Below are 13465 nucleotides of genomic sequence, written 5' to 3' on the forward strand. Positions count from 1 at the left end.
TGTTTACGGATTGACATGAATGAACAATGAAAAGCCATGTGCCCCTTGTGGCAGTTGAGCCCTTTGTTCGCTCGTGTCCATTCATAGGCATGTACTCCACAGTTTCTATTGTTTTTTTGAATGTATACATGTTCTGTGATTGGTGGTCTTGAAGCAACTCCCTGTAACTCCCTTTTTGTTAAATAAACCTGATGTGTCCTGGAGGAAGCAGTTACTCAGAGGAACCCCCCAGAGAGCATCGAATTGACTACAGCAAGCATGTCTGTTCATTTCTTTGCTGCCAGCGCTGGGAAACTTTAAACAGAAGAGCGGTACAATTGTACTTTTCAGTACAAGCTATTAATAGTGTTTGGTGCGTATTAATTTTGAGCGCACTGAAGCGGGTTTCTATGCTCCGAGCCCTATTAATTTCCACAACAACATCCAAGCTTGTAACTAGCCCAGAAGGCAGATTATGCTGCAAAGGATTCTGGGAGAGTTTGGGGGAAGCGTGTGACATGGGGTCTTTGGCGGGAGCAGAGTCCCAGGAAGGAGAGTGCGGCTGTCTCTTCTCCTGTCTGAGGAAGGTGGATGTCTCGGGGTGTCGCCTGAGAATCCAGAGAGTGCTGAGTTGAGCTGAGGGGATCCGGTGTGCCGAGAACCAGCAAAGAGAGAGAGGGGTCCAGTCCCAGGAAAGCCTACACAGCTCGTGAGTACTGAGGATTGCCCCTGGGGGTCTTTGGCGGGAGCAGAGTTCCAGGAGGGAGAGTACGGCTGTCTCTCCTTCTGTCTGAGGAAGGTGGATGTCTCGGGGTGTCGCCTGAGTGTCCAGAGAGTGGTGAGTTGAGCTGAGGAGAACCGATGTGCCGAGAACCTACGGAGAGAGAGAGGGGTCCAGTCCCAGGAAAGCCTACACAGGTCGTGAGTACTGAGGATTGCCCCTGGGGGTATTTGGCGGGAGCAGAGTCCCAGGAGGGAGAGTACGGCTGTCTCTCCTCCTGTCTGAGGAAAGTGGATATCTCGGGGTGTCGCCTGAGAATCCAGATAGTGCTGAGTTGAGCTGAGGGGATCCGGTGTGCCGAGAACCAGCGGAGAGAGAGAGGGGTCCAGTCCCAGAAAGCCTACACAGGTTGTGAGTACTGAGGATTGCCCCTGGGGGTCTGCTTAAAGTCAGAGGAGACCACTCCGGAAGAGGTTCTGGGTTCCAGTGCCAGCTAGCTAAGGAAAGGGGGTAACTAGGTTGAGGACCTTGAAGTTACCCAGGGGGTACATAGTCAGTGAACCCCGAAGAGTTCAAGGTTAAAGGGGACACCTGCAGTTTTGGGCCCTGAATTGTACAGAGTGTGCCAGTTGAGAGTTGCAGCCATACAGGAATCTACACAATATTACCTCAAGCCAGTGCAAGGCTGGAGGGGAGTAGTCAGTGACTTTGCAGTACCGCAGTGCCAGTAGTTCTGCCACAGTCCTGGATCTTCTGGACTTAAAATCGAGGATTCAGCATTTCTATCAAGCTACAGTGTGTTCTAAGAGTCAGTGAGCGTTGGCTGGCGTCGGCTGGCATCAAGGCAGCACCATCGGGCATTTTTCTGGATTAAGTCCCAAGTTGTATTTAGTTGAGCCTAAAGGAGTATCCCACTCATTCCCTTGTCCCATCCACTTTACCACAGGTCACTGTGATGCTACTGCGGCAAAGTGGCTCATTAAGGTCTGGCGATGTAGACCTACGTCACCTTACTCTCCCCTCTCTCGGCGGCGCGCGCGCGCCACCGGAGGCTCGCTCCCGCTGTATTCAGACACAGCGGGAGTCGGGTCAGGGGAGGATCATCGGGGATCGAGTGAGGAAATCCGCCCGCTTGTGTAAACAAAGCGGGCGGATCTCCTATGTGACAGGCAGGGACAGATACAGCTGTCTGTGTCACACAACCCCCTCCCCCCACACACGTCAGTAAGCACGAGACACACATTTAACCCCTTTATCATCAATAATGTTAACCCCTTCCCTGCCAGTGTCATTATTACAGTAGCAGTGCATATGTATAGCGCTGATTACTGTAGTAATGTCACTGGTAACCCCAAAAGTGTCAAAAATGTCAGTCAAGGGTCCGATCTGTCCACCGCAATGTCGCAGTCCTGCAAAAAAAAATCGCAGATCGCCGCCATTACTAGTAAAAAAAAAAATAAACAATAAAAATGACATAAATCTTTCCCGTAGTTGGTAGACGCGATAACTTTTGCGCAAACCAATCAAAATATGCTTATTGTGATTTTTTTTTTTTACCAAAAATATGTAGCAGAAAAGAAATTGGCCTAAAATGTTAAAAAATTTTGAATTATAAATTTGTTTTTGGGAATGTTATATATCAGAATGTAAAAAATATTGTTGTTTTTTTCAAAATTGTCACTCTCTTTTGTTCAAAAATTTAAAATGTCACAGGCGATCAAATACCACCAAAAGAAAGCTCTGTTTGTGGGGGGAAAAAAGGACATAAATTTAATTTGTGTACAGCGTCACACAACCACGCAATTGTCTGTTAAAGTAACGCAGTGCCGAATCGCAAAATATAGCCTGGTCAGGAATGGGGTAAAATCTTCCGGTCTTAAAGCGGTTAAAAATACACTCGTTGAGAATTTTTTTGTCAAAGACATGTAGCTAAATTCATTTTGGCCTAAATATATGACAAAAATTGAATATATTGGATATTTTTTAACTGTCAAAGTAGAAAATGGCAATTTTTTGGCAAAATTTTTGCTCTTTTTTTATTAATATCGCAAAAAATGAAAAGCACAGAGGTGATCAAATACCCCCAAAAGAAAGCTCTGTTTGTGGGAAAATAAGGACGTAAATTTAGTTTGGGTACAGGGTTGCATGACTGCGCAATTGTCAGTTAAATTCGTGCAGTGCCAAGTTGCAAAAAGTGGCCTGGACGTTAAGCAGGAAAATCCTCCAGTGGTAAAGTGGTTAAATACAATAAAACAACAAAACAAAGATGGCGGAGTTGTCAATGTCTCAGTTGTCACACCCAGGGCCTCAGCTCACATGGGCTGGAGAGGTAACCGGTAACAATGGCAGACCCACATCGGGCCACAGGCCTGGAAAACCTGCTACATAAATGACATACATTTTTCATCCTAGTTTGAAGACGCGATAACTTTTGCGTAAACCAATCAAAATACGCCTTTTGCCATTTTTTTTTTTACCCGAAAATATGTAGCGGAATACAATTTGGCCTAAAATGAAAATGTTGTTGTTTTTTTTTTCAGAATTTTCGCTCTTTTTTTGTTTATAGCGCACAAAATAAAAATCGCAGAGGTGATCAAATACCACCAAAAGAAAGCTCTATTTGTGGGGAAAAAGGACATCAATTGTATTTGGGTACAGGGTCGCCCGACCGCGCAATTTTCCGTTAAAGTAACGCAGTGCTCAATCGCAAAAAATGGCCTGGTCATTAAGGGGGGTAAAACCTTCTGGTCCAGAAGTGGGGTACAGTTCGTGTGTAAAGGAAGGCGTCCCAATACTTTTGGTATTATAGTGTATGTGTGAATTGGATGAGTTTATGACTGCTTCTAATTTGCATAAGATGTGAATGTGACCGAAGCTGATTCACGCACATGTCCGGGGAGCCCGCGGTGCAGTTTTGGAAAGGGTCCTGTGCATTTATGGGTCTGGTTCTGGAGCGAATTCAAGCAAAAAATTGCACCTGAATCACACATGAACCGGTGAATAGAAATGCATCGGACTCTGGACTGTGAACCGCAGCCGGACCTGTGTGAACCCCGCCTTACTGACTATGCAGATTTTTTACCTTTTAATCCTTGTCCGCGGTTCCAGTTTAAGCGCTGCCACAGGTTTCCAGCCTCAGGGTGGCTCCTTTCTCATGCAGCATCCAATGGAGCCCCCCTTGCATGCAGGGACTAGAGTTGTGCCTCCCTACACTGTGTACATCAATAGAAACACACAGCCCAAGGATAGCAAAACACTCCTCTGCTCCTCCAAACTAACAAACTGACTCCAGACTGCGCTGTCCACCGTCTTTTCTCTTGAGACCAGAAGTTCAGGGAAGCAGCACTGAGAGAGCAGGAGCCGGCATCATTGTAAGTTGTAAACTGTAAGGATTTTAACAAACAGTTGGCTGGGGGATGTTTATTTTATTGTGTTTTTTTGTGATAAACTAAAAAAACACTGGGGGGGGGGGGGGTTTAATAATACCTTAAGGAAGTCCTCTATAAACAAACCCAGCCTTTTTTTACCGCCCCCCCCCCCCACCAGGTTACAAGATCCAGGATCGTTCATATTCATATCTAGTTGTGTTCTGGAGAGATCACAGCACCTTCTTCATATAGACAGCTAAACATGGTCCAAATCACAGCCAAACATCACATTCTGCAACTAGGATGAGACGATCCATCTACGTCCATTTCCCTCACTGATGACTCTACAATGTATCACAGCCACAGGAAGAGCCGACTCTGCACAGCCTGCAGGGAGAGCTGACTCTGCACAGCCTGCAGGGAGAGCTGACTCTGCACAGCCTGCAGGGAGAGCTGACTCTGCACAGCCTGCAGGAAGAGCTGACTTGGCACAGCCACAGGGAGAGCTGACTCTGCACAGCCTGCAGGGAGAGCTGACTCTGCACAGCCTGCAAGGAGAGCTGACTCTGCACAGCCTGCAGGGAGAGCTGACTCTGCACAGCCACAGGGAGAGCTGACTCTGCACAGCCTGCAGGGAGAGCTGACTCTGCACAGCCACAGGGAGAGCTGACTCTGCACAGCCTGCAGGGAGAGTTGACTTGGCACAGCCACAGGGAGAGCTGACTCTGCATAGACTGCAGGGAGAGCTGACTCTGCGCAACCTGCAGGGAGAGCTGACTCTGCACAGCCTGCAGGGAGAGTTTAATCTGCACAACCTGCAGGGAGAGTTGACTCTCCACAGCCACAGGGAGAGCTGACTCTGCACAGCCTGCAGGGAGAGTTTAATCTGCACAGCCTGCAGGGAGAGTTGACTCTGCACAGCCACAGGGAGAGCTGATTCTGCACAGCCTGCGGGGAGAGCTGACTCTGCATAGCCTGCAGGGAGAGTTGACTCTGCACAGCCATAGGGAGAGCTGACTCTGCATAGCCTGCAGCGAGAGCTGACTCTGCATAGCCTGCAGGGAGAGTTGACTCTGCACAGCCACAGGGAGAGCTGACTCTGCACAGCCACAGGGAGAGCTGACTCTGCACAGCCTGCGGGGAGAGCTGACTCTGCATAGCCTGCAGGGAGAGTTGACTCTGCACAGCCACAGGGAGAGCTGATTCTGCACAGCCTGTGGGGAGAGCTGACTCTGCACAGCCACAGGAAGAGCCGACTCTGCACAGCCTGCAGGGAGAGCTGACTCTGCCCCACCACAGGAAGAGCTGACTTGGCACAGCCACAGGGAGAGCTGACTCTGCACAGCCTGCAGGGAGAGCTGACTCTGCACAGCCACAGGAAGAGCTGACACTGCACAGCCTGCAGGGAGAGTTTAATCTGCACAGCCTGCAGGGAGAGTTGACTCTGCACAGCCACAGGGAGAGCTGACTCTGCACAGCCACAGGGAGAGCTGACTCTGCACAGCCACAGGAAGAGCTGACTTGGCACAGCCACAGGGAGAGCTGATTCTGCACAGCCTGTGGGGAGAGCTGACTCTGCACAGCCACAGGAAGAGCCGACTCTGCACAGCCTGCAGGGAGAGCTGACTCTGCCCCACCACAGGAAGAGCTGACTTGGCACAGCCACAGGGAGAGCTGACTCTGCACAGCCTGCAGGGAGAGCTGACTCTGCACAGCCACAGGAAGAGCTGACACTGCACAGCCTGCAGGGAGAGTTTAATCTGCACAGCCTGCAGGGAGAGTTGACTCTGCACAGCCACAGGGAGAGCTGACTCTGCACAGCCACAGGGAGAGCTGACTCTGCACAGCCACAGGAAGAGCTGACTTGGCACAGCCACAGGGAGAGCTGACTGCACAGACTGCAGGGAGAGCTGACTCTGCGCAACCTGCAGGGAGAGCTGACTCTGCACAGCCTGCAGGGAGAGTTTAATCTGCACAGCCTGCAGGGAGAGTTGACTCTGCACAGCCACAGGGAGAGCTGACTCTGCACAGCCTGCAGGGAGAGTTTAATCTGCACAGCCCGCAGGGAGAGTTGACTCTGCACAGCCAAAGGGAGAGCTGATTCTGCACAGCCTGCGGGGAGAGCTGACTCTGCATAGCCTGCAGGGAGAGTTGACTCTGCACAGCCATAGGGAGAGCTGACTCTGCATAGCCTGCAGCGAGAGCTGACTCTGCATAGCCTGCAGGGAGAGTTGACTCTGCACAGCCACAGGGAGAGCTGACTCTGCACAGCCACAGGGAGAGCTGACTCTGCACAGCCTGCGGGGAGAGCTGACTCTGCATAGCCTGCAGGGAGAGTTGACTCTGCACATCCACAGGGAGAGCTGATTCCGCACAGCCTGCGGGGAGAGCTGACTCTGCACAGCCACAGGAAGAGCCAACTCTGCACAGCCTGCAAGGAGAGCTGACTCTGCCCCACCACAGGAAGAGCTGACTTGGCACAGCCACAGGGAGAGTTGACTCTGCACAGCCTGCAGGGAGAGTTGACTCTGCACAGCCACAGGGAGAGCTGACTCTGCACAGCCACAGGGAGAGTTGACTCTGCACAGCCTGCAGGGAGAGTTGACTCTGCACAGCCACAGGGAGAGCTGACTCTGCCCCACCACAGGAAGAGCTGACTTGGCACAGCCTGCAGGGAGAGCTGAATCTGCACAGCCTGCAGGGAGTCCCCGTCATTCCAATGCAATCTTTTTTATTTTTTAAAGCTGCTACTTGGCTAGAATAAAAACAGAAAGCAGCCCAAAAAAAAAAAAGAAAAGGTAAAAAACAAAACTTGTCATTTGGTTCTAAAATCTAAAAAGTTTTTGTTTTTAGCACCTAAGCTTGAGTTACATTATTGAAATTCTGAATAACAGACCATACCCCCCCCCCCCCCATTAAATAATCAGATTTGATGCTTTATCTCTTACAATTTGTTGTAAATATAACTTTTTCCAGCATTCAAAACATACATAAATGATAGTTTAAAAAAAAAAAAACAAACAACAAAAGATATTTTTTATAAAAAATACTGTATACTATTTTATGTACCCATTCAATCAAGAGTACCAGCAGATATCCGGGTCCTGAAGAAGCGAACCTCTTCCACAAAATGCATTGACCTTCTGTGGTTTATTTTATACTTATATATACAGTAAGTAAAAAAACTTGGGGCCATACAAATAAGAAGTGGCTTTTATGTGCACTGTTTATATTTTGCATACATGTGCTTAGACTCTAGAGTTTTTTTTCCTGACTTTTTATACAGTCATAATACAATAATATTATATACAGTATTACTCATTTATTATATTATATTATAATATATTATAATATATTTTACACTAGTCATAGTATCATTTTATTATTATTATTTGTAATAATAATAACAACAGTAAGATACTATATCTATAGTATATATAAAAATACAGCATATAATAATAATCATAATAATGTAGAAAATAATAATATTAATGATATTGTATTAATAATATATTGTTTAATATTATTACAATTATTATTATATTATCATATTTTTTTCAACATTTAGAACATACACAAATAATAGTAAATAAACCAAAATGTTTTTACAAAGAAATATAATATTTATATTTTATATATTAATGTTATTGCTATTAATAATAATAATAATAATAATAATAATAATATTAATACAAAATATAAATTATATTTTGTATGGGAGTGCTGAAATCCCATTAACACATATAATAATATATAATAATAATGATATTAATAATAATAATAATAATAATAATAAAAAATAGCAATATATTATTTATACAATAATATTAATATTTTCATATATGTTTTTATTATATGCTATATTACTAATTAATACATTATATACTATATATAGTATATATTGGTATTATCATGTAGTAGTATGTGTGTAAATTGGATTTCAGCATTCATAAAGCCCATATAAAATATAATTTTTATATATTATTATTTTTATTATTATTATGAGTAAAAATAATAATAATAATCACAACAATAATAATAATAATAGTGTATAGAATAATATTACTATTACTGTATTAATAACATATTGTTGTTGTTATAATATATATTATTAATGATAATATTAATAATATTCTATATCTATAGCATATGATCTAATAATTAGAAACACAGCATATATTCATGTATATAATAATAATAATAATAATAATAATAATAATAATAATAATAATAATAATAATAATATTGTATTAATAATATATTGTTTATTATTACTATATTATTATATTTGTAAATGGGATTTCAACATTCAGAACATGCACAAATAATGGTAATTAAACCAAAATGTTTTTACAAAAAAATATAACATTTGTATTTTATTTATTAAAGGTATTGTTATTAATAATAATAAAAAAAATATATTTTTTCATGGGAGTTCTGAATGCTGAAATCTCATTAAAACATATAATAATATATAATATTAATGATAATAATAAAAATAAAATATCAATTTATTATTCATACAATAACATTAATAATTTTATATATGTTATTATATGCTATATTACAAATAATACATTATATACAATATATATTATATAATTATTATTATTATTGGTATTATATTGTCATATATTAGTATGTGTTATTTGAATATCAGCATTCAGAAATCCCTTATAAAATATAATTTTTATATATTATTATTAGTAGTATTATATTATTATGAATAATGATAATAATAATAATTATAATAATAATATTAATATTATTGTATTAATAACATATTGTTATATATTAATAATAATATTATTAATATTCTATATCTATAGTATATAATATAATAATTAGAAACACAGCATATAATAATGTATGTAATAATAATAATATTGCATTGTTTATTATTATTATTATTATATTTGTAAATGGGATTTCAACATTCAGAACATGCACAAATAATGGTAAATAAATCAAAATGTTTTTTACGAAAAAATATAACATTTGTATTTTATATTTTAAAGGTATTGTTATCAATAATAATAAAAAAAATGTATTCTGAGTTCTGAATGCTGGAATCTCATTAAAACATATAATAATATATAATATTAAAGATAATAATAAAAATAAAATAATATATTATTCATACAATAACATTACTGTAATAATTTTATATATGTTATTATATGCTATATTACTAATTAATACATTATATACTATATATACAGTAGTATATAATTATTATTATTTTTATTATATTATCATATTTTACTATGTATGTAAATTAAATTTCAGCATTCAGAAATCCCATAAAAAATATTATTTTATATTATTATTATTATTATTATTATGTATAATAATAATAATACTAAATTTATTTTATACTTTTTAAAAAAATATATATATATTTTCGTTTATTTACTATATTTTGTGTCTGTTTGGAGTGCTGAAGTCCCCTTTACACACTGCTGGAGATATTGAGAAGTGTCAGCATTTTAAATATTGACAAATGCAGTTCCCATTGAAGTTGTTTTTTTTTTTTTTTTTACAGATTTAAAACCTGTCTGGGTTCTGTCCTCTGGGTTACTGCAACCTGCAAAAACAGTTTTTTTTTTTTTTGTATGTTGGGGTGCTGTGGTGTCATTCATTCTAAATGGTACATTTAATACACCTGCATTTTAGCGCACCACAACCCACGCTAATGTACTACCGCGTGCCATGGTCTGCTGCCTAAAAAATGACATGCCTCTTACTTGGTTCATCTTTTTGTTTTGTGAAAACCCAATAAAAATTTCTTAAAAAGAAAAAAAAGACATGCACTTTTTTTTTTTTTTTTTTGTTAGGGAGTCCATACAAAATGAATCCGCTGCCTTAGCGCAGCACATGTTGCCCGAATTTTTTTGGGTGACGCTTGATTCTTATTGGCTGCTCTGACGTAACACAGACAGTTCCTTCTATACAAAAAACTATTTGGAGTGTTCTCATCTGACTATGCATGTTCTCAGCTCCCCCCTAGTGAAGTATAGTATAGTATAGTGTAGTGTAGTGTAGTATAGTATAGTATAGTGAAGTATAGTATAGTGTAGTGTAGTGTAGTATAGTATAGTGAAGTATAGTATAGTGTAGTATAGTATAGTGTAGTATAGTATAGTATAGTATAGTATAGTATAGTATAGTATAGTATAGTATAGTGTAGTGTAGTGTAGTGTAGTGTAGTGTAGTGTAGTGTAGTGTAGTGTAGTGTAGTATAGTGTAGTATAGTGAAGTATAGTATAGTGTAGTATAGTGTAGTGTAGTATAGTGTAGTGTAGTGTAGTGTAGTGTAGTATAGTGAAGTATAGTATAGTATAGTGAAGTATAGTGTAGTGTAGTGTAGTGTAGTGTAGTGTAGTGTAGTATAGTATAGTATAGTATAGTATAGTATAGTATAGTGAAGTATAGTATAGTGTAGTGAAGAATAGTATAGTGTAGTGTAGTGTAGTGTAGTATAGTGTAGTATAGTATAGTATAGTGTAGTGTAGTGTAGTGTAGTGTAGTATAGTGAAGTATAGTGTAGTGTAGTGTAGTGTAGTGTAGTATAGTATAGTGACGTATAGTATAGTATAGTGAAGTATAGTGTAGTGTAGTGTAGTATAGTGTAGTGTAGTGTAGTGTAGTATAGTATAGTATAGTATAGTATAGTGAAGTATAGTATAGTATAGTGAAGTGTAGTATAGTGTAGTGTAGTGTAGTATAGTGTAGTATAGTATAGTATAGTGTAGTGTAGTGTAGTGTAGTGTAGTATAGTGAAGTATAGTGTAGTGTAGTGTAGTGTAGTATAGTATAGTGACGTATAGTGACGTATAGTATAGTATAGTGAAGTATAGTGTAGTGTAGTGTAGTATAGTGTAGTGTAGTGTAGTGTAGTGTAGTATAGTGTAGTGTAGTGTAGTGTAGTGTAGTATAGTGTAGTGTAGTGTAGTGTAGTGTAGTATAGTATAGTGACGTATAGTGACGTATAGTATAGTATAGTATAGTGAAGTATAGTATAGTGTAGTGTAGTATAGTTTAGTGTAGTGTAGTATAGTGTAGTGTAGTGTAGTGTAGTATAGAATAGTATAGTGAAGTATAGTATAGTATAGTATAGTATAGTATAGTGAAGTATAGTATAGTGTAGTAAAGTATAGTATAGTGTAGTATAGTGTAGTGTAGTATAGTGTAGTGTAGTGTAGTGTAGTGTAGTGTAGTGTAGTATAGTATAGTATAGTATAGTATAGTATAGTATAGTATAGTATAGTATAGTATAGTATAGTGTAGTATAGTGTAGTGTAGTGTAGTGTAGTGTAGTGTAGTGTAGTATAATATAGTATATAAGGTATTTTACCTTTGCCGTGGATCCGGTGCCCCCGGCCCGGGGTTACCCTGTTGGGTTACTCCATTGCGGTGAACAGTACATTCTTTGCTGCTGTTCACCTCATTTTGTTGTTGCATTTTTCCATTCGTCCGGCCACTTCCAGATACGTCGGTCACCTCCACGTAACTGGCATGGGTCAAGCCGCACCAAGCCCACCAACCCCGGAACTAGAACGACTTGTCAGTATTTTCCTAAAATCTGCCCCCCCAAAATTTTTTCCAGCAGCATAAACAACGTTGCCCTTCAGGACCAGCGCAAAGGAGGAAACTCAGGGGGCTGCTTTCCTCAGTGGTGACCAATCCATGGGTGAGCGACCAGGTAGGAGGAAGCGGCAGGTGAGGGTTTGGTTGGATCCAGAGGTCTCCGATGACTAAAGCGGGGAATTCCTTTAAGCCCTGGCACTCGGCAGCTTAGCAACTTTTCCAGAGCTCGACAGACGAGTAAAGCTGTGAGATGAGGGTTTGTGACCACAGGGGCAGGGCGGTTGGCACGGATCAGGGAGGGCGTGACCGCTAGATAGACACAAGCATGTGTCAGCCGTATAAATTCCCAAAACTTTCTCCGGAGAGCGGAGAGAAATCACGGGCTCACTGATTCACAGCTGTGTCTGTACATAATTACATCACCCCTCCTGGCTCTGCATAGAAAGGGATCTACAGAAGGGGAAGATACCCCCGTGCATCTCCAGAAACCAACGTCTATCTAAACCCTAGAACAAAAATCCAATACACTTCTGCTTAGCATTCCTTAAATGGTGGCTGCATTAGTTTTCTTTTCTTTCTTATATATATATATTTTTGTTTTAGGAGGGACCCTAGAAAATTAAATGGTCATCATTGCAATATTTTATGTCACACAGTATTTGCACAGCGGTTTTTCAAACGGATTTTTTTTAAAAAACACTTTAATGGTGCGGTTGGTGGTTAATGAATTGTAATGCAAAAAAACACCATAGATAACCCAATATTTTTTGGATGTAACACCCTCCTATGTAGGTGCTAGGCAGGGAAAGTATAGTTGCTCTGTCTGCTTATCGGGAAAGCATGAGTTACATGTGTCCAGGGTGTGATTCATCTGGACCGAGGGATTGTCCCCACTGTATCCAATAGGGGAGCCTGTTGGACAGTGGAGGAAACCCCGCCAGTGACACACAGGCTTTTGTAACTATCTCAGTGGGTTGGCACAAACCATGGTGCATCCTGGGATACCTTATAAAAGCCAAGGGCACCTGTGACAGGGTGTCTTTGGGCGGGAAGCCAGGTCCCAGGAGGAGGGTGACGGCTGTCTCTCTTCCTGTTTGCTGTGCATGGTGGTCACAAGCAGTCGGCCTAGTGGACCAGAAAGTGTGGCTAAAACCAGAGGTCCAGTGGAAGCTGACGGTGGAGGTGAAGACAGAGCAACTCTGGAAAAACAGTGTCTGTGAGTACAGGGAGCTTGCCAAGGGGTCTGCCAGGAAGGTGACCACTCCAATGGCTAGAGTCAGTGGACGGGTGTCAGCACACAGGCAGTGAGAGTAAAGGGGGTGCCAAGTTATTAAGCCTGAAGAGAGTATTCAAGCAGGAACAGTACTTCAGCAGAGTGAAAGCAAAGCAGCGGCCTTCCCGCATTCTACAGTCACTTGTTCTCAGAATTGTGGATAGTTACTAGTTGGAGTATCCCACTCATGCCATTTATCTACTGTCAGTTGCTAATGGTAACCCAGGGGCTCATCCAGGATATCGCTCTGGGTTACTGGAATGGTTGCTAATGGCAACGACCGAAGAATTTTTTTTCGAAAATGTCATTTTTTTCTCAAAAACTGTGTTCCAATGCTCTAGAGATGTGTGAGGCCTGCTCTACAGGAGATAGGGAGAGGGGGATGAGGAATCAAATTCGGGATAGACCGATATGGGTTTTTCAGGGCCGATACCGATACTGATATTTTGGCCATCGCATATCGGTATTGGCCGATATGGGCCGATATTTTGTACAAGTTTTGAAAAACGAAGACACATTTTGACACAAATCTGG

The 13465-nt window shown here is 40.9% G+C and overlaps 1 protein-coding gene across 1 annotated transcript in view; it reads right to left on the reverse strand.

The window, feature by feature from the left end:
- The window catches only part of ZNF638 (zinc finger protein 638), a 273992-nt gene extending 262430 nt beyond the window's left edge, over positions 1-11562 (reverse strand). The window contains exon 1 of the mRNA XM_082250361.1: positions 11426-11562. Coding sequence (XP_082106487.1) covers positions 11426-11532 — 107 coding nt within the window. The 5' untranslated portion in view covers positions 11533-11562. The remainder of the gene's footprint in view (positions 1-11425) is intronic.
- Positions 11563-13465: the final 1903 nt, after the last annotated feature.

This window comes from Pelophylax lessonae (genome assembly GCF_965119305.1).
Source record: "Pelophylax lessonae genome assembly, chromosome: 1".
In the NCBI taxonomy this organism is placed as follows: domain Eukaryota; kingdom Metazoa; phylum Chordata; class Amphibia; order Anura; family Ranidae; genus Pelophylax; species Pelophylax lessonae.